Here is a 24,555-nt window from a genome sequence, read left to right as displayed (position 1 = left end):
ACCCCACTGCTGGTCTCTGGGACCTGCTGGGACCCCAGTGAGCCTTCTCAGTGCCAGGCCTCCCATCAGGCATGGAGATGTCCAGGATGGGGTGGGGGGAGGTGCCCCTCTGTCCCTCTTATAACTGCCCTGATCCGGAGCGAATCCCAGGCTCGGGGGAAACACGGCCCCTCCAGGGGTTCTGGACTGCACCCAGCAGGCCCCTGGTTGTTTCTGGAGAAGAACAGTGTTCTGGAGGAGCAGTGAGGATGAACCCCTCGCCTGTAGGGTCAGCCCAGGCCAGAGCGGGTGCCTCATGGTGGCCAAAGACAAAGTGGGTCCCCAGAAGGTTGATGTTCAGGGACACCCAGCTGAGGTGGGTGCAGCAGGACAGGGGTCCTTCTCAGCCCTCACCCTACCCAGCCTTCTGTACTGCAAACCCCGCAGGATGAGGAAAGCACAGGAGCCCCAGGACCGGCGTGAACTCTGGGTTGTTTATTCGTCCCGACGGACCCGTGGCCCCCATGGCAGAGTGTCCCGAGGCAGAGGGGAGCCAGGGCTGCATCCGCGGGGCTGTCAAGCTCTCTGCCACCACTCACCCATCCGAGCCGTGCCCTCTGCCTAGTGGCAGGCAGCACAGCCTCCCCCGGGGACAGAGGGCTTCAGGAGGGAGGAACACGACACGCGGCAGGGAGGATTTTCCCAGCCAGGTCGTGGGGGTGCATGTCATCCTCCATCAGGACCCTCGCAGTCACTCCCGGGGGACCTGATGCTGAAATGTGGCAGATCCGGGAGCAGGGAGGGGCCTTTGGGGTCACGACAGGCCCCTTCACATTGTCTAAGTTTGGAGCAAGTGAAAAAAGGGAGGTTTGTGAGAGGAAGAACTTAATCCCTTAAGAAGGATGGGCTGAGCACATCCGGCAGCCTATGCCGGGCCTGGACGCTGTGGCCGAGACCCTGTCCACGCTGGGCCGCCAGACGGTCTCCCGTCCTCCACAGACCGAACATCAGGGGTGGTGGGGCAGGCAGAGCGGGAGCGGGCCGCGCTGGACCAGAGCTGGAAACGTGACCGTGCCCTCTCCCCACAGAGAGCGAACAAGGGCAGCAAGGCCATCGAGAGGCTGAGGAAGAAGCTCTCGGAGCAGGAGTCGCTGCTCTTGCTCATGTCCCCCAGCATGGCCTTCCGCGTGCACAGCCGCAACGGCAAGGTGAGCGCCCAGCGTGGCACACAGGCCGCTCTCTGGGGCTTTGGGCCGGAGCCCCCATGGCTGGGAGGTGGTGGGGTCTCCAGGGAGTCTCAATAGGGCGGGGGGCTTGCAGGTTTGTGCAGACCCAGCCCTCGGTGCAGGAATGCTGTCCGGGACCTCTTGGGCCAGAGAGACAGCTGCTCTCCTGAGTGGCTTCTGCTGCCTCTGTAGCCGGGACCTTTCCCTCCATGGGCATCACGCACTTGTCAGGGGGCAGCCGGTGGGGGGCAGCCGGTGGGCTTTGCGGGAGCCTTGCCTCTGCGTCATGGGCCCGGCTTGTGGGCATCCGCCCTCCCCTCTGCAGGTCCCACCTGGTGACCCCAGTGGCCCTACACTCTGATTCGTCACGCCCTGACCCAGGCGCAGCAGGAGGGGCGGAGGGTGCAGGGAGGGACGAGCAGTGCTGTGAGCACAGCCGCCCCAGCTCGGCCGGCCTGCAGCACGGAGATGCTCGTGCCTCCTGTGGGCGTGCTGCAGGCTCCACGCGGTGACCAGGACGGAGCCCTGGATCCACTGGGCGCGCGCTCAGCCGGGGTGGAGATAACGGGTGTGCTCTCCCCCCGCCCAGAGTTACACGTTCCTGATCTCGTCCGACTATGAGCGGGCCGAGTGGAGGGAGAACATCCGGGAGCAGCAGAAGAAATGTGAGTGGCCTGTGCGCCCAGGACGTGGGCTTAGGAGCGTCAGGGCTGGATGGTCACCTCCCATGGTCTCAAACCTTGTTTTCCCCAAGGGACAGTGGAACTCTTATCCAAGTGAGATGTACCGTGGAGCCCTAATACGGGAAATAATGGGGGAGGGGCTGTCCTGATAGGGCCCCCTGCCCTCTGTGCCCCCCTGCCTGCCCTCTGACCTCCTCCCATGAACCCCCTTCCCCTCCTCTGGCCTTCTCTGAATTCCCGCCTGCATTCTGGACCTCCCTACTCTGGATTCCCTGCCTGCCCCCGGGGGCCCCCCTGCACCCCTGCTGCCTTTCCGAGGCTGCCATGCACGTGGCCCACCCGCCTTGCCTCCCCCCAGGCCTGCCACACACCCCAGCAGATGCTGATGCCATACGGCCCTCGACTGGGCCCACCTGGGCAGCCGTGCTGGCCCTGCTCCCCTGTGCTTGACCGCTGTCAGGACAGGGCGCCTACTCCCCTCTGGACGGCCCCTTCTTTGGGCGCTTCCCTCCATTAGCAGTTCTTTCCTTCTGCTCAGCTCAGAGCTGCCCCGTCCTGCCTGGCAGCCTTCAGGGTGGGATGGCAGACCCTGCCCCAGGTCCTGGGGCTGCAGCTGCCTGGTTCCCTCCTCCACCCCCAGCCATACGGTTTGGGATTCCCGAGCCATCCTTGCTAAAAGGTTTCCGCCTGTGCCCTGTGTGCCCCCCAAGGTAGGTTGGGGGCTCCGCACGCCTCTGCCCTGTCCTGAGCGCCTGTCCCCCCAGGGTTGTCACTCATGCCTGTGCTGAGACCCCAGTGCCACTGCCTCCGGGGGCAGGACGGGCGCTCCTGGTGACTCTGATGGCCAGTGCCTGGGGCCCTGCCAGAGTTCCTGTTCCAGGTGTCCTGTTGTAAGCAGGGGCCCAGACCATTTACAGCATGTGTTGTCTGCTCAGACATAATCCCCTTTCCCCACCTGGTGGAGAGGAGGGGGCGCAGGGGACATAGCCCCACAGGAAGGTGCCCCAGATCACCCCCTCGCAACCGCCTTGAGGTCGTGCCAAGGTGGTGGGCGGCCCTGTGTTTGTGAGCGTTGTGCAAAGATTCCTCCCACCCTCTGAGCCTAGCCTGGGCCCCCCGGGGCCATGCCTCACCTGCCCCTTACCGGCTCCTGCCTGGGAGCAGGTGGCCCCTGTGGTCCTCCTAACCAGGGTGTGCTGAGGACCCAGTGGGGGGACGTCTGAGAACACCCCATGGGGGCCCTGGGGAGTCCGAGAGCCGGGCAGACTCACCAGTTGGTGCGCCTGTGCCCCCATCTCAGGTTTCAAGAGTTTCTCCCTGACGTCCGTGGAGCTGCAGATGCTGACCAACTCGTGCGTCAAGCTTCAGACCGTCCACAGCATCCCACTGACCATCAACAAAGAAGGTGGGCTGTGCCCCCCAGGCCGCTGTCCCTTTCTGCTGTTAGTGCCATCCTGGGACCAGAGACGTCCATTCCAAGGCTGGGTGCGCTGCTGAGGGCCTGTCAGCCTCTCCAGGGTGTGGACGGGATGGGTTAGGGGTGGTCGCTCCCAGGTGGCAGCCACCGGGTGGCTGAGAAGACCTATGACTTGGCCCCAAGTCCCGAGCCGCTCCTCAGACCCTCTGTGCCCTGGTCCCGCTCCCCGTCCCCCCGCCCACCCATCAGCCTGGTGCCGCCCACCCCCACCTGTGGTTGTGCTGCATCTTGCGTTCACTGTTACACACACTCATGCACATGCAGCCACACACACGGGTATGCTTTGCACACTCGGGCACACACACCCCATCCACGTGGCATGCTCCCCGACCCCTCTCCTGTCCCAAGAACCTGTCACGTCTCTTCTCGGTCCCTGGTTTGCCCGTGTTGTGAACCCAAGTAGATCCTAAGGTCCCCGAGACAGAGACCACGATGGGTGTGTTTCTGCTCCTGACATTGCCTTGTCCCCTGCTAAGCAAGTGACAGTCACATGGACTCCCATGAGGGTCACCTTGAAGCAGAACCTGTCACCTGCCTACTTCTCCCAGGAGGACGGACGCTCACCTCTCTGGTCTCTCGCACAGATGATGAATCTCCCGGGCTCTACGGGTTCCTGAATGTCATCGTCCACTCCGCCACTGGCTTTAAGCAGAGTTCTAGTAAGCGGCTGGGTTGGGGAGGAAGGCGGCCGGACACTGAGCCGAAGGGTGCGGGGACCAGAGAAGCAGCTGACCGCCGGGAGGTGGGGTGCTGGCTGACGCCCACTGGGTGTGGGGTTGCTTTCCCTGGGGTGGACCCTGCCGTTGCCGGCGCCTGGCTCAGACCCTGCGAGCTGGGGAGCTGCCCCCTGCAGGCAAGTCCTGCAATTGCAGAGGCTGGGGTTTGCTATAGACAGAAAACGCTGCCTAGGTTGCTAGGAAGCCAGGAGGCTGAGGGCCGGCACCCTGACCCTGGTCAGCAGAGGAGATTCTGCCGCTCTGATGAGCCAGAGGGATACCCTTTTAATACTTCCCCCTGGGGGCACCTCTCCCAGCCACTTGAGCTGTCAGAGTGGTGAGGGCTGGTCGCATTTCAGCCCAGGTACAGCACACGCTCACCTGTCAGCTTGGCACCAAGTTCTCAGGGTCCCTCGGAGGAGGACACAGGGCAGGCACCGTTCTGCTGACCTTCCCACCGTTGCTACAAAACCAAACAAGAAATCCCTGATGAGTCACAAGATAGAAGATATTTACAAACTGTGTATATATGATCAGGGCCTTGTATCCAGAATATATAGAGAACTCTTACAACGCAATGCTTGAGACAACCCAGTTTTTAAAAAATGAGCAAGAGATTCAGATAGACGTAAAAAACAAATTTACAGATTTGTGGTTGAATGGGAGAAATGGGCATAAGAGATCTTTTAGGGGTGATGGAAATGTGCTACAATTGGATAGTGGTAGTGATTACACCACTCTGTAAACTTACCAAAAAGCATTGAATTGGTCACTTAAAGTGGGTAAACTTTAAGGTATACAATTCATACCTCAGTAAAGACATTTTTTAATAAAAAAGAATGGAACACAATGTCTATTGAATAAATTCTCACTAACTAGAGGTGAATAAGTCTGAATACAAATACTTTTTCATTTTACCCTGTACTAACTTTATTAGTACACTGATGGACGCTGCGCCCCTGCACCCACTTTTCTCCCAGCACCGAGCTGCTGTCAGTGAGCAGGGGAGCGAATGTTCTGAGAGGTGCCGGTTCCCTGCGCACTGTTGTGAGGTGCTGCTAACCTTGCCAGCCGCTGGTTTGGTGTCTTGTTTTAAAAAGAAAACCAAGGACTTCCCTGGCAGTCCAGTGGTTGAGACTCCGCACTTCCACTGCAGGGGGCACAGGTTCGATCCCTGGTCGGGGAACTAAGATCCCGCATGTCACGCTGTGCGGCCAAAAAAAACAAGACAAAAATAAAACCAAGACTGTTTTTTATGATTTAGAAAATAACACCTGCTTTTATAAAAAACATTGGTAATAAGGGACAGCATGGTCACCCTCTCTGTGTCGCTCTCCTGCAGGTCTGTACTGCACCCTGGAGGTGGATTCCTTTGGCTACTTTGTAAATAAAGCCAAGACACGCGTCTACAGGGACACAGCTGAGCCCAACTGGAATGAGGTGAGGCCCGACTTCTGGGTGATCAGGAGGAACATCTTTCAGGGAGAGAGTGTGACCCCCAAGGGCTTCCCCGCAGGCAACGGTGCCAGCATTCCCGGAATCTCCTGGAGGACCGGGCATGCCAAGAGATAGAGATTTAATCTCCATGTTCCTGAGAATTTTCCACTCCCCTCCCCCCAGTTACAAAGAAACTTGTTTTGCTGGTGAAGCATCTGGAAAAAGAACTTAGAAGGGCTTCTTGTTACTAAGGCGTTTGTTATTGCTCAGTGTTTCCTTGGGAGGTTTCCATGGCGTTTTTCCTCAGAAATTGGAATGAGCGTTCGGCTCTGTGACCCTCTCAGTGTCCGGAAGCTGGGGCTCTGCTTGTGTGGGGGGCCTCGCTGGGCTGGAGGGAACCCCAGTCTCTTTTCTCAGCATCAGTCCTGTGATTATTAGTTGTGCCGCCTCCATAGGACTGGGGCACGGGGAGCCAATGGACTACCTGGTCCTTATAGCTCTGGGTGCCCATTCGGAAAGGGCTGGTGTCTGCTGTGACAAGGGGGGATCACAGCCAGGTGGATCCATCGAAGAAGGCTTTGCGGAGAGCGAGAGGGCCGTGACCCAGCAGAGGCGACAAGGGCAGGGCTCTGGATACTATGCAGAGGGTTCTGGTGTGAGGCAGCCTTGGGGGCTCGAGGGACCGATCATGGGGTAGGGGGAGCTTCAGAGCATCAGGCCACCCGGCGGCCACCCTGGCTGTGTGTGTATGGATTATCCAGGGCCTCACAGGTTCTGGGCATACACACCCTCCCTACCCCTATTCAGGCTCAGAAATATTTGCTCTCCCCTCCCCGCTGCTTCCCCAGCAAGAACCCATGCCTGCAAAAGCACTGGTGTGAAATGCAGCATTTACTGAAGGTTTCATAGGGGTGATGGAGGAGAAAGTAGACACCTTGAAAACCTACGGGAGAATTCTTTCCTCCCAGGTCCCTCTCTCGCCCAGGTTGCCTCCCTGGATCGATTTTTTTTTTTCCCCTTTCAAATAGACTTTATTTGTAGAGCAGCTTTAGGTGCACAGCAAAACTGAGCAGAAAGGACAGAGATTTTCCATGTCCCCCTGTCCCTGTCCCCCCCCCACTATTGACTCAGCAGAGTGGGGCACTTGTCGTAATTGGTGAACCTCCGAGGACACATGCCCCAAAGCCCACAGAGTGTCTGCATTTGTAACCAGCACCCCAGAGCTTCTGGTGCAGGTGGTGCGGGGACCACGCTGTGAGATGCTGGCTTAAGGAGCTTGGATTAGGTTTGAGAGGCGCTCAGAGCTTCCAGAAGCATCCAGACTGGGCCACGGTGTGATGCTCACAGGGAAGTGGCTTCCAAGGGTCTGCATCGCGGGACGAAAGTGAGGAGAGTCTCGATGCGGGGCCTCCCGGGGCAGCTCGGGAGCTGTCTGTGCAGGAGCCGTGGTTCAGAGGCCCCTTCAGCCAGCAGCACTGACCCCCACTCGCCGGGGCCCCCCCGATTAACTCGGGGCTTTCCTTCTCTCTCGGGGCCACAGGAGTTTGAGATCGAGCTGGAAGGCTCACAGACCTTGAGGATACTGTGCTACGAGAAGTGTTACAACAAAAGCAAGATCACCAAGGAGGACGGCGAGAGTGCAGACAGGATCATGGGGAAGGGCCAGGTACAGGTGAGGCTGCCGCCCTCTGCTCCCTGCAGGGTCCTGTCTGCCCCCACCACTGCCATGTAGTCGTCCCCCGGCCCCGGACGCACTCACCCCAGCTCCAGATGCTCTGTGTTCTTCCCCACTTGACACTCAGGGACACCGAGATGGGGGTGAGGCAGCCCTGGCTCTGAATCATCTGCCGTGGGAGACCTGGGCTGGCACCTTCGTGGGTCCTTTTCTGCCCCTCTATCTGAGTGTCTGTCATGCCCCGTCTTGTCCCCAAAGGAATTTCAGATCCACCTGTTTTTCCAGTGGGGCTGCAGTGCCTCCATGGCTTCCAGAAGACCCCAAGGCAGGCCGCTGAGTTGGTGCCCTGGGCTGCAATTGGCAATTAGGAGCTTCCTCTTCTTGGAAAAGCATGAGAGTCTGAGTCTACCTTCCTGACATCCCCTCTCTGGCTTCTAGACTCAGATTCCAGGGGGTGCAGCTGCATCCCTCCTGGGGCACAGGTCCCCCCTGGAGTTGTCATAGGAGCCCCTGGTGGGCCAGGAGTGTCTGTACAGGACCAGTGAGGGGTCCAAGCCATTCGGGCCCTCAGTCCTTCCAGTTTACCCAGGCCCTGGAAGCACCCCACCCCCACCCCCCAGCTCTCGCACTGCTTGGCAGACAGGAGCTGCACCACCTGCCTTGCGCTTCTTGCAGCCTCACCTGCACGGTTCTGCCGCCCGTGGAGAAAGCCCCGGTACCCTCTTTCCTTACGGGGCATCTTACTGGACCCAGCTAAGCGGGTTCCTCCCTGCCCTGCCCTGGAGGTGGGCCCTGACTGTTCCCCACTCCCCCTGGTGCCCCGGGACCCCTGGATGAGGCCTCCTGGCGGGGGAGTGGTTGGACATTCCAGGTGCCAGTCAGAGGACAGGGCTCTCCAGGAAGCCCCGCCTCCCTTCCCTGGGGCAGGAAGTGAAGATCCTCACAGCAGGAATGACAGGAGAAAGGGTGACTCATCCCTGGGTAGTTCGTCATCTCTGTTGGCAAGTCTGGGAGTCACCACTCCAGCTGGCTGGCTTCCTGGGAGGTGCACGCTGCTGGCTTCCCCACCTTGGAAGCTTATTAGGGAATTTGATGGCTCAGGGTCTCCAGGGACCCCTGTACGTTGAGAGCAGGTCTGAAAGCAAAAACGCCCCTCTGATCACCCTGTTCTGCTCCCCTCACCCACCCACCAGCTGGCGCCACAGGGCAAGACAAAGACACAGGGAGAGGAAGCCAATGACACCTGGGGCTGGGCTCTCCTAAGGTGGAGACGGCCCAGGGTGGGAGGGGACACCAGTCCGGGACGACACTCTAGTGAGCCCACTGAGGTTGGGGTGCGTGTTGGGGAGCAGGGCGGCAGCCTCGCCCAGCACAGGGAAGGCAGGACTCGTGGCCCCTCTTGGGCGGGGCTGGTCCACGAAGGCCGGCTCCTGGTCCAGGGTCGCTTGGCGGCTGTCCTGGACCTGAGACCTGCCTGTGGCTTCGATCCTGGGTGAGAAGGGGATGGTCCCTCCTTGCTCCCCGTCAGCCCAGGGTTCCGTTGGGCCAGTTTTAGGGTCTTGGTTTAGAGCTGGGCTTCTGGGTGGAAAAGCAGAAAGGCAGGCCAGGATTTATCAGTCGTCCCACTTCTGGCCTCCCAACCAGGGACCTGTGGCCAGCCAGGTCCCTCCCTCCACCAGGGCCACCCTGCGTGAGCTTGGCAGACAGGGTGCTGCGTGGGTGGCTCCTGTGGGTGCTGCCTGATATTTACTGCCTTGCGGCTCACGTGCATTGACTCCCCGCAGTGATCTTGAGACCCAGCCTTGTGTTTCCACATAGATCTTGTCCACCCTCCTGGCTTTACGTGGAATCCCATGGATTCCAACCGCACTGCTGGGCCGTTTTGTTCTTGATGGATGCTGGGGCGGTCCCCAAACGGTGCTGTTCCGTGAATGTCCTGAGCTGGATGCCTTTGAGCGCCGCCATGTTTAGGCACCTGCCTCATGCCGGTCATCACTCTGGTCCTTAGTCGTCACCTCTGCTGCTCGAGGATGGGTGGCTCCCTTTGCTCCCTCCCACTCCCCTCCGTGTCTGCACCTGCCCCCAGCCCTGGCGTCCCTCACCCACACGCATCTTGCAGAGCCTATGATGAGCTGACAAGCTGGTGCCCGGCTCCTTTTCTTGGCCCCGGTTCCTCCAACCTTTGACGCCAGTCATCTGCACCCTCCACGGCTGGGGTCCCAGGGGTGGTGGGCTTTGAACTGGGGCCTCTAAGCACTGCCACTGGGTAACTGAGGGTCTCAGAAAGGAAAAGAGAAAAGAACTGACACTCGTTTTCCTCCTTTACTGAGTCAAGCCGTCTTTGGAAACCCTCTGCCTTGATACATCTTGATGTAAACAAAACATTTCCTTATGCTCACACTTGCGTTCTCCGACAGTCAGGGGGTACCAGGTGAGTGCCTGCCCCATCTGGGGAAGACGTGAGCGGTGAGGTTAGGGGGCTGGTGAGGGGCATCTCCCCGAGTCCCTGCTGCTCCCAATGTCTGATCCCAGCCTGTGCTTCCCCATCCATGGTGCTTTGAGCTCCTCAGACAGTCCTCCTTACAGTAGGACCCAGACGTGAGATGGGAGGGGGGGAGGGGTGGACTCTGTTAAAAAATACATTCATGGCCTTGTTAAACCAGCAAGGCGGACTTCATTCCAGGGGGCTGTCGAAGTAGGAGAGAGATGGGGCTCAGCTCTGGAAACAACAAGGAAAGGTGGGAATTTACCGCCCGGGGGACAGGGAAAAGATGGAAAATGACTGAGAACATCAATAATGGTAGAGTAGTAAAATAACACCAGGGCCAAGGGGGGCTCTGGCTAAGCCGACCTAATGGGATTCTTGCTAAAGACAGGCCCAGGTGATCAGACATCACCAGGGGACGGTGGGGAATGAGTAGCTTGGTCAGATGTCGAGGTTGGTTAGATATTGAGCGAGGATGGGGAATTCTTGCTAAACTGACTTAGCAGGATTCTTGCTAAAATTGGCCTCTTGAGGACATGCCCCAGGGACAAGACCTATAGGCATACCTCAGATATACTGCAGTAAAGCAAGTCAAGTGAATTTTCTGGTTTCCCAGTGTGTATAAAGGTTATGTTTACACTGTACTGAAGTCTAAGTGTGCAATAGCATTATGTCTGAAAAAACAATGTAAGTACCTTAATTAAAAAATACTTTATTGCTGAAATATGCCAAGCAGCATCTAACAATGCAGGGTTGCCACAAACCTTCAGTTTGTATAAACACAGTATCTGCAGAGCACAGAAAAATGAGGGATGCTTGTAGTTGGAAAGCAGCTCTGAGAAGCCTGTAGATTTGAGCCAAGGAGAGACTGTCAAGTCCCCCAGCCCCACTGCACCTCCTGGGACCTGGGGTGAGTCATAGCTGTGTCTGCCCAAACTCGTTGACAGGCTGTCCAGTGGGGACGTGGCCCCGGGGTCGTTGCAGGCAGGTGTAGAGGACCCAGTGAGCTCCCTCTTCAAGCCAGATCTGAGGCTCAGCGAGCTGTCCGTCCTCAGACCCCAGGAGCCCGCTGTGCCACCCTAGTGATCGACGGCCTCTGTGTGCCAGGCCCCGGGGAGCCCGAGGACAAGAAGACAGCTGCCCCCAGGCTTCACGGTCCAGAGCTCAGAAAGGAGGATGCTGCAGACGGGCCTTGAGCCGGAGCAGGCCCTGCCTGGGGCAGCCGGTGGCCTTGATGGTGCAGTTATGTCAGAGGAGGGAGGGGTCAGGACAGACACCTTCACTGAGGGTCATTGCGTCTGGGGCTTCAGGGACTGGTTCCCTGGGTGGAGACGAGCACATCCTAAGCTCCAAGAGCAGCCAGATTCATGGGGCTGTACGGGGTGCCGTGGTCTGAGGAGTCGCTGGGCCAGGACAGGGGCCCCAGTGCCCCAACATGTCCTGGGTAGGGAGCGGGGGGCATCACCAGGGTCAGCAAAGCCCAGGGAAAGTGGAGCCTCACGCTGTCGTGAATTTCTTCCTTCAGTTTTCCTTCTCTCACTTCCCTGTGCAATGTCCTGTCTCTTCTTTACATCACGTCCTAGAATTTTGCCTTCTCCCATTTCCCTCGCTCTTGTGTGTGTCTTGCTCGGCTCACAACTCAGGTTCTGATGGGAGCATCAGAAGTGATTTTTTTTTTTTAATGTTTTATGTCTTATGTGAGCCTCATGGGTGAGACTGGGGCCTCGGGTGTCTGGCTTGACCCTCGCTTTATTTGAGACTACAGCTCGGGGCCGGCTCGGGGTGGGACACGGTTTCCCAGACTTCTCCTTCAGCTGGGAAGCTTGTACCCGGACTGGGTATGGGCCAGGGGGTCCGACTGTGCCCCTTTTGGGGCGTCCTGGCACCCACACTCCAGCCATCACCAAGCTGTGAGGTATACCCACTCTCAGTCAGTCTCCCCATTCGACCACCAGTTCTGGGCCATTGTGCCCCAGGAGCCCAGGGGAGTGCCTGGCAACATCACCAGATGTGGAAGTGCCACCAAGACTTGTACACACATGTTCTCAGCAGCACAGACCATGACAGCCTCAAACTGGAAAGAACCCAAGCATCCACCAGCTGCTGGTGAGTAGATAAACAAAATGTGGCGTGACCATACTGTGGAATAGTATGCAGCCATAAAAAGGGAAGGATGTTCTGACACACACTACAACATGGATGAACCTTGAGGACCTTCTGCTCAGTGAAATAAGCCAGTCACAAAAGGACAAATACTGTCTGATTCCACTTGAATGAGGTACCCAGGGTAGTCAAATTCATGGAGGCAGAAAGTAGAATAGAGGCCACTGTGGGGGTGGGGGTGGACAGAGAGCTATTGCTTAATGAGGCAGTTTCTGTTTGGGAAGATGAGCAGGTTCTGGAGATGGACAGTGAGGATGGTTGCACAACACTGTGTATGTACATGTTTACATTATGTATTATATGCATGTATGTCTGGGCACAGAGATACCACAGTGAATGAAACAGAGAAGGCCCTGTCCTCGGGGCGCCTGCATTCTAGCAGGAGAGATACACACCAGCCAAAGTGTGGATAAGAGCCCTGGAGACCCGTCAGGCAGGAAGGAGATGGGGAGGGGGCAGCTGATCCTGTCACAAAGTCCCCGAGTCGCACCTGCCATCAGGATCATCTCAGGACCATCCACATTCCGTCCACATGGCCGTTCACCGTGCCAGGGCCGCTTGTGCGCCTGGGGATGGAGGTGCGGTGGGGGGGGGGGAGGCGGTCAGAGATGAATGGGGTGAGACTGTGTTGTAAAATGGGTGGTGATTGCTTTTCACAAACATTTGAGGAAGATTTTAGATGTTCAACTGTAAAAGTTGTGAACATGTAAAACCACAAGAGCACATCCTTGTACGGATTCCCTGGGATTTGTCCTGAAGAAGCATATCTCTGCCACTGTGGGGAGAGTGGTGCTGGGACCCAGTCCCTCCTTGGCTCTATTGTGGTCCAGTTTGGGACCCAATATCTTTTTTTCGTTAACTGACATACCATACAACATCCCTTTAAAGTAGGTAAGTCAGTGATCTTCAGTAAGTTCCAGCATTGTACAACCATCACCAACAATCCTGTTTGAGAATGTTTCCATCCACCCAAAACCCTTTCCCTGTTCCCACCCCCAGGCCCGGGCTGACCCGCTTTTTGTCTGTAGATTTGCTCATTCTGCATGTTTCCTATAAACAGAACCATACTCCATGACGTGGTCTTCGTGACTGGCTTCCTCCACTTAGCAAAATGTTTTTGAGGGTCGCCCGCGTCATAGAGCATTTACTTTATTCCTTTTTTGGCTGGACCACATCTCATCCGTGTATCCACACGCCACGTTTTGTTTATCCATCTGTTCACCAGTTGATGGATACTTGGGTTGTTTCCAGCTTGGGCTTGTGATGGTTAATGCTCCATGAATGTGTGCACGGTCTGTGTGTTAACAGATGTTTTCCTCCTTCCTGTGTAGAGACCCAGGAGGGGAATTGCCAGGTCAGGCAGCCAAGGTTAACTTTGCGAGGAGCTGCCCTGCTTTTCCAGAAAGGCCACAGCAGCTCACGTCCCCGTGGTGGTGTCCGAGGGCTCCTGTTTCTCCACATCCTCCCTGACCCTTGTTACCATCTGTCTTTTTGATTGGCGCTGTCCTTTGTCTTTTGGGGTGATGCTGTGGCCTGGTTGGGGTCAGGGAAGGGCAGGAAGGAGTTAAAGATGTAGAGGATAGAGCTCCCGAGAATAGACTAGTGAGGGGAGAAGCAGGAGAGCAGATTCCCCTCCTGGGGGGAGTCTCTGGTCCCCTCTTAGGGACCACTCCAGGGAGTGGGTTACAGTGCAGACACGTGGGGCTCAGTCGGGAGGCTGGGGAGGCCCCACTGGACCGTCCTGGATGTTGACAGTTTCCCGGAGGAAACTACAGTCTCCAATGAGGTTGGTGAGGAGGGAACAGCATTTCCTTTTTGGACAGGTCCTGCCACCGCCCAAGCTGGGGTGGGTGAGAAGATGCCCCGGGGTTGTCCGTCGGTGACCCGTTTGGCCGTGTCTGCTACAGAGCAGGCAGGGCAGTGCCTGGTCCTCAGCGCCTGCCCCATCCTCACCGCCTCCCTGGCCAGTCGCACAGGGCTGTCTTCCAGGCAGACCTTGGGGCAACCGTCCACCAGGCTTACCGCCCACATTTGTTCCTCGGAGGCCCCCCTTGCCCAGCCCTAGGAGAGATAAACGGGGACCTGGACCTTCCTCCTGGGAAGACGGGTGTGAGGCGGCCCTGGGTATTCCCTTGACTGTCGTTTTCCCGTCCTCTCCCCTCCATGGTCCCCACTTGTTTACTTCCCTGTGCTTTCAATAGCCCAGGAGAGAGCGTGCCAGCCTTGAGTGTTGTTTGGGGCTGGACGGAACCGAGCCGCGGCCTCACCGCTGTGTTATTCTCATGCTGCTTCCGCTCTGCTCAGCACGCTCTGTTTGTTGGAGCCGAGCCAGCCTGGGGACTGTCTTCCCACTGGAGCCGCCCGGGCAGCGCCGTGGCCCAGGTCTGCACTCTGGGGGCTAGTGCGCGCCCCGGCCTCTGGGGCCTGGTGGAGGTGGGGCTGGACGTCGGTGCTGGGGGTGGATGGTGACACCAAACCCCCTTGTCACTGGGCCAACTGGCTGTGCTCTGGGGGCTGTGGGGTGTTCTCCCACCCGAGTCCAGCCCTGGCAGTGCCTGCCGTGATGGGGTCACTGGCTGCGGGGAGGTGCGGGGGGGGTGTCCCCTGAGCACGTCTGCCCTGAAGCAGACTGGCCAGGCAGACACAGGTTACTCAGCGCCTCCAAAGTCACCGACAGGAAACCAGCCACTTGAGAAGGAAGCTTGGCTTTTCTGGGCTTCGGAGAAAATCGTGACGCATCGGAATTCCCAAAACCAATAGGCTGCTGGTGGGGGTGTTTTTCCCATATAAACAAAAAGTAGAACTCAGGGGTGATGGGAAACTTTTACCTTGGCTAGACTGCAGGGGCGGGGCTTCCCGAGAAGCCTGGTCAAAAGGCGGAGGAGGCCGGGAGCTCGCCGCACTGCTGCCCATCGCGCTCCTGCCCTGCCACGCTCCTGTCCATTGCGCTTCTGTCCATCACACCCCTGCCCTGCTGCCAGCCCCTCGAGCAGCAGGGCTGAGGATGCGAGAGACGCCGTGTGCAGCCGCCCTGCAGGGCTTCCTGCGGTACCTCCACCCCAGCCGGGCAGGCCCGAGACAGGTGGCCTCTGTCGAAAAGCACCTATGTGCTTGCGGCACCGCCCTGTGGACACACATCCGAAGCCTCATGTGCAAGAGCAAGGTGGGCCTGCGGGTGGGCCGGGGATTCCTGGGTGGGTGGTGCCAGGCAGGGTCCCTGCCGCCCGGTGTCGGGCTCTGTTCCCCTCCCTGTCCCTCTGCTGGTCGGCTGGGGCTGGGCTGTGTGTGCCAGTCTCTGTCCTGGGAAGAGGGGAGGGGAGAGGGGCTTAGTGATTACCGTTCTTTGGAGAGAAAGGAAAGGTATCTTTCTGCTGCCATGTCTCCCTGTTTACAACTGCCAGCGGTGGAGGGAAACTGTCCCTTTCCTTGGGAGCAGGAAGAACCGTGCCTGCCCCCTTCCTTCCTGGGCGGCCAGGACACGGGAGTTGGGGGTGAAGGACCAGCAGTGTGCATCCTTCCCTCCCGCCACACCTGGGCTGGTTGAGAGCTGGGAGCTCCACTGGCCCCAGAGCTGTGAGGGCCCTGGTGTCACCCCCCTGCACGCACCCTCCCCCGGAGGAGGTGTGACCCCAGCTGGGTGTCGGGAAGCACCGTGTGGGAGTGTTCTGTGACTGCTCTCTGCTCACAGACCTGCCCCTCAGGGTGGGGTCCCCACGGCCCAGGAGTGTGGCCCCCGAGACCCTCCTGGAAGAGAAGGAGAACCTGTCACCACACGGCCCAGGAGGGAGATGCTCTGCCTCCCTCTGTTTGTCTGTGTCAGTCTGTCCATGCATTTCAGATCCTTGCGAATGGTACCCAGTAGGATCTAGAGGGGAGGTGAGGAAGGCTCACCCCCAGGAGTGCCTGTGATGACCTCTGTGCCGAGCGGGGGCAGGGGGAGGGCCTGGGTGCACACACCTGAGAGGTAGGGCTTCGGGGCCTCGCTTTCCAGCTGCCTCCTCTGCACACGGCCCAGGTGGCTGTCTCCTCTCGGGTCCCTTGCAGTGGATAAACAGGTGATGGCTGGCCTGAGCACACTGTGCGCAGTACCGCCGTATGTTGGGGTGGGGTGCACGCGTGGGCAGCAATCGTGAAGTGTGGTCCTGCTCTTAAGCAGCTTTCTAGTAGCAGAAATGAACCACCACCCAAAGCAAGTGATGAAATCCCGGGGCACCGTGCAAGGAGTGCCAGGTTATGTGGTGTTGGATGGTGGCTCCCTGACCTGGCTTCACACCAGAATCACCTGGGCAGTTTTTGGTTGTGCTGCCGTCAGTTCTGCGGAGACTGGGGAGGTATTTCTTTAACAAGAGCTCCCAGGTGCTTATTCGTCCAGCCCAACCCGCTGGTATAGAACATGTGCTCCCCAGAGCAGGGGAAATGGAGCCCTTGTGGATAGGGGACACGCAGCCTGACCAGAAAGATCAGGGCATCTTACAGCAGCACAGTCAGGTGACACTAAACAGCAGGGTCCCGAGGACCGGCGCTCGGACAGCGCTCTATGGGATAGAAACGAGAGGGGCTGCAGGGAGCCTTTGTCCAGCCCCCTCGCCAGTGGCGTGATTTGGAGCTGGGCTCCGGGTCCTTCTGGGCCTGACTCTGAGCCATGGGCCCGGCCTGGACTGGAGATCCCGCCTGCACGGGCTCCCATAGCCAGAGCTCGGGGCAGTGTCCCCAGCTCTTGGATGACATACCCCCAGGAAGATGCTGTTGAAATCGGGCTTCCCAAAGTGTGTCTAAATCGACTGTTCAGCCTCCTCCGAGCTGCATGAAGCACCTCTGATGCCGGGGGTGGGGGCAGGGAGCAGGACGGCAGGGCTGCCAGCACTGATGTTAGCTCCCATTAGGAAGGGACCGGAGGAGCAGGGTACAGGGCCCGAGCTGTTGCTGACATCCCGGGGGCAAGCCTGGGCTACAGGCAGCGAAGGTCTAGGGGCAGGAGGGCTCTGAGGTGCCGGGGGCTTCTAGCAGGTCCTCTCCTCTCTCAGGACCCCTCTTGGTCTCTGGATAGAGGTGCCGGCCAAGGTCTGGCTCCGATTCGACTTAGACATGGAGAAGTAGCAGGCTTGGGCTGCTGCCCGGCCGGGGCTCTGCACAGACCCCAGGGCATCTGATAATCGTGACCCCTTGCTTTCAGCTGGACCCCCAGGCCCTGCAGGACAGAGAGTGGCAGCGGACCATCATCGCCATGAATGGGGTATGTACCCATGGGGCTGTGTTGGCACCCGCTTCCTGCCGAAGGCTGGGGTGGTCCCGGTCTCTTCCAAAACAGTCGGAAGGAGGCTGAGCCTGAGCTGGTGTCTGAGGGGGAATGTGGCTGAAGGAGGCAGAGGCACCGTGGGGCAGAATCGCTGTGTGCAGGCAGGAATCCGCCTGGTGGCTGGAGTGCAGTCACCCGCCAGGCACTGAGCATCCCTCCTCAAATGGCAATCCAGTGGCATCATGGGGACAGACAGGGCCTTGACCCTGGGGTCTGCCCGTAGAAACTAAGACCCCTGATTAGCCTTCAGTGCCCCAGAAGGATTTTTTTTTTAACATCTTTATTGGAGTATAATTGCTTTACAATGGTGTGTTAGTTTCTGCTTTATAACAAAGTGAATCAGTTATACATATACACATGTCCCCATATCTCTTCCCTCTTGCGTCTCCCTCCCTCCCACCCTCCCTATCCCACCCCTCTACGTGGTCACAAAGCACCGAGCTGATCTCCCTGTGCTATGCGGCTGCCTCCCACTAGCTATCTATTTTATGTTTGGTAGCGTATATATGTCCATGCCACTCTGCCCCAGAAGGATTTAGACCTTAAAAAGAAAAACTACTACCACACACCAAAAAAGGTCTGGGCATGTAGGACAAAATGTTACCATTTGATAGATAATTCATCTTTTTGTTATATTATTCTCTATACTTTTTCTCTAGTGTTTTGTTGTTGTTGTTAGAATTATATAAGAAAGAGAAGCAATGGGGTCGTTGGGGGAGGTTCTGCAGAAGCTGGTCCTTAGATCACCCTGACCATTCCTGGCTCTTGCTGAGTTGGACTAGGGGCCACCCCCCACCTGGACCTTACCCTGCTCGCCCCGGGGGTGGGGGGTGGAAAGAATTGCTGAGATCCCGGGGCCCCTGGGAACACAGGCTGTGAGGACCAGGAGGGTGAGAGGATCATGCCCCCTCCACCTGCAGATTGAAGTGAAGCTGTCAGTCAAGTTCACCAGCAGAGAGTTCAGCTTGAAGAGGATGCCTTCCCGAAAACAGACGGGCGTCTTCGGCGTCAAGATCGCCGTGGTCACCAAGTGAGTGGTGAGGGGTTGGGGCTCATGCATCTCTTGTCCCCAAGGACCAAGGGCGCCCCATCCCCAGGTGTTTCTGGAGGAAAGAGCAGGTGTGGGTCTCCTGCTCTGTGCACAGTCACTGCACGGGGACGCCTCCCAGGCCCTTGGAGCACTGTGCTCAGCTGCCTCCCGTGTTTACCATGAAAGGTGTCCCCATAAGCTCAGGGGTGTCCCACCCCCTTCCTGTGCTGCCCGTGGAGCTGCGCTTGGCAGGGTTTTCTTCCCTCACTCGGAATTTGTCACGATCAGGCCTCCTGTTCAATGATGGAAACCCTGCCCCTTTGTCACGAGTCAGTTGCCAGGAGAAGCTTGTGTGTAGGTTTGAGGGCAGTTCTCAGGGACACAGGCCGCCTCCTCCCAGAATCCATTCGCTTCCCCAATTTGGAATCTGGCCGGGCCCTGACCTCGCTGGTCGTCAGGCAGGGGACCTGCGTCAGATGCTCCCTGGACACCTTTTGTGTCCAAACACTGCTCCCTGCTGCACCCCAGCCGTCCCCCCCAGCACCTCCGGGTGGCTCAGGGAGGGAGCAGAGAGCACCGTCAGCAGGTACCCCAGAGAAGCACTGCTTGTGAGAGTGTCTAGGGACAGAGCTTTGCTGGGCTCCCGAATGCAGTCACTAAACTAGACTGAAGCTGACCCTCCAGACAGCAAGTCTCCTGTGTTTGAAGTGCTCTTACCCTGGCGTCCTGCCTGGAGCTACTGGAATTGTCCGTTGTTAGGACGTAGAAGAGAAAAGTGTAGAATCACAGGAGTCTGAGCACGGGCGTGAGGCAGCCCCATGGAGCTGGTCCTCTGGCCGGGCTGCCTGCTGGGCTTAGGGCTCACCTCTGCCCCAGGCCTGAAGGGGTCAGGATTTTTCTCTCGCACAGCAGGTAGGGGGCAGGGCTGAGATCGGGTCCCCTGACCCGACTCAGAGACCAGACCGCTTTCCAGGACCCTTGCAGTCACCTGTTAACCCAGGGCCTGGGATCTTTTAGCTGACTTCCAGTGGCTGACCTCACTTAGAAAAGCCTCCTGACTGTCCCTCAAAGGTCATGTGTGACTTGTAGGGTGTCCAGCCATCTGGAGCTGTTGGAAAGGCCCCGATAAGATATAAGCAGTGATAATCGTGAGATCTCAGAACAGAGGGAGAACACACAGAAGCTCTGGGTGTGCCCAAACCTGGGTGCTTCAGGTGTACAGAGAGGTGTGGGGATCAGCCCCACTGCAGCCCGAGCCCGGGCTGCCAGGCACTGAGGGCGTCCCCTCCCCTGCAGGAGGGAGCGTTCCAAGGTGCCCTACATCGTGCGCCAGTGCGTGGAGGAGATCGAACGCCGGGGCATGGAGGAAGTGGGCATCTACCGCGTGTCCGGAGTGGCCACCGACATCCAGGCACTGAAGGCGGCTTTTGACGTCAGTGAGTGTCGGGCTGGGCAGTGCGGGATGGTGGTGTGGGCACAGTGCCCAAGCCAAGATCCCGGGGTGCCCGTTTATGTTACAACGAGAAGGAAATGGCACTGTGGGAGGAGGTTCTGCACAAGCCAGTTCTTAACCCGTCCTGACCACACGGGCGTGGCTCTTGCGGAGTTGGACCAGGGGCTTCCGTGGGGACGGCCCCATCTCGCACCAGGGCTCCGCCTGCTTGCCCCTGGCCAGGAGTGGAAAAGAGGTGCCAACCAAAGCCCAGGGGTCAGTGCGTCTGGCTGCAGAGAAGCCGGTGGAACTGCCCCAATTGCCAGATAAGGACACGAGACCCCAGAGGGTCCTGGAAGTGGAAGGGGGCAGAGCCGGGACTTCAGCCTGGCCTGGAGCCCTGGACGTGTGGGCCCAGCCACAGTTACAGCTCCCTTTGGGTGGCCAGCATGGGCCCAGCCTGTGGCTCAGAGGGTAGAAGTGACTCGGGGTCCATTGTGGGCCTTGTTCCATGTCTGCGCTCTCTCCAGACAACAAGGACGTGTCAGTGATGATGAGCGAGATGGACGTGAATGCCATTGCTGGGACGCTGAAGCTCTACTTCCGAGAGCTGCCTGAGCCCCTCTTTACCGACGAGTTCTACCCCAACTTCGCCGAGGGCATCGGTGAGTGAGGGGGGTCAGGGGCGAGGTGAGGGAGCCCGAGTTTCAGCCCAAACCCTGCATGTGGCTTGGGACCGAGAACCAAGCCGGTCCCGAGAGGCCTCTGCCCATCCTCAGCGGGCTGCCCGCTGTCCCGGTCCCTCCAAGTCACCCGAGAGGCTGCAGCAGCTGGCGCTGCTGTGGACACGCCTGGGTGCGGGGTCCTGGAGGCCACTGTCCTCCTCACCTACCCTAGGTCCTGGCCCCGTCAAGCAGGGCTTCAAGCCCGACCTGACCCCTAGTCCACCTGGAGGGTGGGGGGCGCTGGCGCATGGGGCAGCTGCGGCCTCCGCACCTCCCTCCAGGGCCGTTCAACAGAGGACCTGGCCCCCTGAGTGCACAGGGTGATGTGATGAGGGGGCCTTGGGGCCTCGCGGCCCTCCTGCTTGTCACTCTTCCTGCTTTATTCCAAGCCCGGCTTCCCCTGCCTTGGGCTCTTCCGAACAGGAGGCGGGAACGGCCGAGTGTGCCAGGAGGGCAGCTGTGCCCGGCGCCTCCTGCCGCTGGTCCCTTTGGTGCCGTTGACCCCTTTGAGATTCAGAAAAGGCGTCCAGGGTGGCTGGCTCCCCACCCCAGCTCCCACCACAGCATCCTCAGTGGGGGCCAGTGCTGTGTGAGGCAGGATGGTGACGGCCCTGGGCTGTCCTGTGCCCTCCGACATGGGCCCTGGGAGAGGCCTCCAGCCCATGCTTGTGACCCTGAGAAATAACCACCCCCCCGCCCCCTGCAGCTCTCTCAGACCCCGTGGCAAAGGAGAGCTGCATGCTTAACCTGCTGCTGTCACTCCCGGAGGCCAACCTGCTGACATTCCTCTTCCTTCTGGACCACCTGAAAAGGTAACCCCGGCTCCTATGTGGAGGCTCAGGGCTCCGGGACCCCCAGGGCAGCAATGGGAGGGGGTCCTCCGTGCTCCGCTGTCTCCCCGGTGTCAGACTCCCCGGCAACCCAGGGCCTTCTCTCTACACCTGCCCCAGTCTGTGGTTATCCCCTCTGGGTACCAGAGCCACTGCCACCCCCATCCCTCTCTGCCACGGCGAGTGGTGTGCTCGGATCATCACCACCACCGCCCCGCATCCATCCCAGAACCGGCCCCAACACCTGGTGGCCTTGAGCACTCTTCATCCCGGGCCCCTCTGACCCAGAAGAGCCAGGGTGGGGTCTGCTTTCTGCACAGCTGGGGCTGAGCCCTTCCTCCCGGGGTGGCCTGGGTCCTCGCCCACCTCCATCCTCAAAGTGGTGTCACAGCAGCACCCGCTCTTCTGCCTCGGCCCTCCGCAGGGTGGCAGAAAAGGAGACAGTGAACAAGATGTCCCTGCACAACCTCGCCACGGTGTTCGGCCCCACGCTGCTCCGGCCCTCAGACAAGGAGAGCAAGCTCCCTGCCAACCCCAGCCAACCCATCTCCATGACCGACAGCTGGTCCCTGGAGGTCATGTCCCAGGTACGATGGCCCTTGCCACCCGGCCTGACACAGGTGGCCTCTGTCTGCCCCTCCCTGCATCCTGCCGGTGGTTCCCACCGAGTTGTGCAGGGTGGGTGTCCGAGGTTTGGAGAGGGACTTGTCCAGGGCCACGAGACAGGGAGGAGTGGGGAGGACCCAGGCCACTGCTTTTTCCTCTGCACCTTTGTGGGGTTTCTCAGGGCCTGCCCCACCTGGCCGTCCTTCAGGGGCAACCAGATCTCTTGCTGTGAGGGGCTCGTGTCACCAGGAGGGCCCTCGGTCGCCAGGCCCTGGGCTCTGCTGGAAAGGCCTCTTCTCTGAGCCGCTGTCCCCTCCTGCTCTGCCCGGCAGGTCCAGGTGCTGCTGTACTTCCTGCAGCTGGAGGCCATTCCTGCCCCAGACAGCAAGAGACAGAGCATCCTCTTCTCCACCGAAGTCTAAAGGCCCAACTCCGCCTCCAAGATGCCGGCAGAACGGCCTGGGAACCTCCTAGGGAAACGGGCTATCCACAGAGCGGGAACCGAACCTTCTAGAGGAGTCATTAGGCCACCCCCCAGGGCCAGGCTGCTGCCAAGAGACAACTACCCAAGGCAAAAGGCCAAGTGGCCTGGGCAGTTCCAGGCCCCCCTCCGGTGGGGCCTGAGAACCCTGGGCTGGCCTCAAACTGTGGTTTTCTACGCCGCCACCAGAGGGCGCCCCAAGCCAACCCTCGTGTCTCCGGTCACGGGCCTGGGCGGGACCAGGCAAAGGGAGTGGTTTTTACGAATTTAACTTATGAGAGTTTAAAGATTTCTACTGGATCACCTGTCGAGATGCACCCTCTCCAGGGAGAAGGCAACAGGAGCAGATTCCCTCGGTATCGTGTCGTGAATAAATACTGCTGCTGCTTCGTGCCCAGGGGCCAGGCCCTGTCCAGCGTGGGTGGGGGCGTTTCGATTTCCCAGACTTAGAAATTCGACTCCTGTTTGTAACAGGGTTTGAAAAACTAAATCTACACTGTGTAGCGCTTGACCCCTTTCACCTCCTTTCTTCTTTCTTTCTAGAAGAATTTGTGCAGAAATGGGTCTTCTTCCTGTTCTATCCTGTTGCTTTGTTTTTGCTGATCACGTGCCCCTCGGAAGGCAGCTCCCTGCGGAGCTGCGTAACGTCCAGCACCGGACACCAGGGGAGGGAGGCCCAGGCTGCGCACTTTATGGCTGGTTGTCTAGGGAGAGTGATCCTGTTCACCATCCCGACTGCCCCGCCGGGCACGCACTCTCCTCATCAGCTCAGAAAGGCCTTGATCTCTGGCCTCCTCCAGCCTGTGGCCCATCTGCCCCCAAATCTCCCTTCCCCTAATCGTGTCCCGCTGCCCGCCGCCCGCCGCCCCCCGCCCCGCCCCGATCGCTTCATTCCTCGCTCTTTGCTACACACACTGAGCAAACTTTTGTAAAGCTTTCCTCTGGGCGGCAGCTTACCGACAGCTTGTTTTAAACTTTGATCTGAATAGCCTTTTGATACTTGAATATTTTTAAGTTTTATACATAGTTTCTAATTTTTTTCCTAACAGATTCAGATTCCTAATAAGATGTTAGAATGTACTCTGTGGACAATCTGTGTCCCAGCGGCATCTCGTCTTCCTCTGAGCGCCAGCTCTGTTTCCATCAGGAGCCACTTCTGAAGTCTCCTGAGCATCTGGAATTGTGGGGCGGGGATTAGGAACAGGCTGGGCCGAGGGTAGGGGCTCCCATCCCGAAGCAGGTGGAGAGACAGAGCGCCCCATGCTCCACACACCTGTGCGGAAGCCAGGATGCGCCTGGTAACCCTCCTGACCATCTGACTTGGAGGAAAGAGAACTGGGGAAACCACTAAGTATTTTGAAGAAACAAGTCTGTGAAGAATTCCATCACTTTTTTCAAAAAAGGGATGGGGGCGAGGAGAGAAGAAACTTCCATGCTGGACTTGCAGGAAGAGAGGATGTAGCTGAACCGGAGGAGGGAAGCGGTGGCATGACTCAGGAAAAGGCGTTTGCTTGTCACGCGATTAGACCAGTAACAGGTGGCACTGTCCAGGACCCTTCCCGTGTCCCTGGCGGGGTGGGAAGACTCAGCTGGTGTGTCAGCGGGCAGCTCCTGCCCGAGGTCGCGGCACACAGGGGGCCACGTGCCCCCCCCACTCTGCCCTCTGCTCGCGGACCTGCCGAGGCAGGGACGGAAAAAGAAGTCACTCGAAGGTCTTAAGTCTGCATACTGTATTTATTTAGTTGTACTTTTTTCTCGTGAGGAGAGCAGACCCACCGTTTTAAAGCAGTGCTGCTCTCCTGGGGGATGAGGGCGGGGAGCAGGGTCCTCTGTGCTTTGCATGTCTCTGGGATCCATGGGTTTCCCAGGCCTCCAGTCCCTGGCCTCTTCTGGCCTGGCTTCCCATCCCCGTCTGGCTCTGCAGGGGAAACACACTTTACTTAGAAAAGCTAGACCTGGCCCCGGTTTCTTTTTCCCTGGAGTCTCATGATTTGCGTCTGTCGCATTGAAACTGGAAAGCAATCTCTCAGTGTCTGTGCCAATTTTCGTTCCCTCCCCCCATCTCCTTCCTCTGTTTGCTTTTTATTTATGTAGGATGCGTGGTGTTTAGTGATGGAATGACCACTCTTTCTTGTTCAGCTGTCAAAGCACTCCTTTGCCGAGCCTCAGTGGTGGCGGTCGCTTTGGGTCGCTGGGCGCCCCTGTTGTCCGTCTGACACTCAGGCCTGAGGGTCGGCAAAACCGGTGGGCAGGTGATTGCCTGGAGGCCAGACGTGACCTTCCACAAGGCTCAGCCGCTGGACTTGGCAACGAG

At 58.6% G+C, this 24,555-nt stretch overlaps 1 protein-coding gene across 9 annotated transcripts in view; it reads left to right on the top strand.

Annotated features, from left to right (window-relative positions):
• BCR (BCR activator of RhoGEF and GTPase) overlaps positions 1–24,265 on the top strand; it is a 101,429-nt gene extending 77,164 nt beyond the window's left edge. For 3 of the 9 annotated variants that reach the window (XM_061170199.1, XM_061170197.1, XM_061170196.1), the window contains 15 exons: positions 1,068–1,187; positions 1,795–1,870; positions 3,189–3,293; positions 3,914–4,024; positions 5,424–5,521; positions 7,059–7,190; positions 14,043–14,223; positions 14,679–15,004; positions 17,015–17,074; positions 18,058–18,167; positions 19,464–19,603; positions 20,130–20,264; positions 21,031–21,136; positions 21,579–21,741; positions 22,093–24,265. In XM_061170199.1, coding sequence (XP_061026182.1) covers positions 1,068–1,187; positions 1,795–1,870; positions 3,189–3,293; positions 3,914–4,024; positions 5,424–5,521; positions 7,059–7,190; positions 14,043–14,223; positions 14,679–15,004; positions 17,015–17,074; positions 18,058–18,167; positions 19,464–19,603; positions 20,130–20,264; positions 21,031–21,136; positions 21,579–21,741; positions 22,093–22,182 — 1,953 coding nt within the window. In that variant the 3' untranslated portion in view covers positions 22,183–24,265. The remainder of the gene's footprint in view (positions 1–1,067; positions 1,188–1,794; positions 1,871–3,188; positions 3,294–3,913; positions 4,025–5,423; positions 5,522–7,058; positions 7,191–14,042; positions 14,224–14,678; positions 15,005–17,014; positions 17,075–18,057; positions 18,168–19,463; positions 19,604–20,129; positions 20,265–21,030; positions 21,137–21,578; positions 21,742–22,092) is intronic. The other 6 variants (XM_061170198.1, XM_061170195.1, XM_061170203.1 and 3 more) reach the window with 3 other exon arrangements.
• Positions 24,266–24,555: the final 290 nt, after the last annotated feature.

Source organism: Eubalaena glacialis, chromosome 15 (assembly GCF_028564815.1).
Source record: "Eubalaena glacialis isolate mEubGla1 chromosome 15, mEubGla1.1.hap2.+ XY, whole genome shotgun sequence".
Classification (NCBI taxonomy): Eukaryota; Metazoa; Chordata; class Mammalia; order Artiodactyla; family Balaenidae; genus Eubalaena; species Eubalaena glacialis.
The sequence above is the reverse complement of the archived record's forward strand: the minus strand, read 5'-3'. Positions and strand labels throughout refer to the sequence as shown.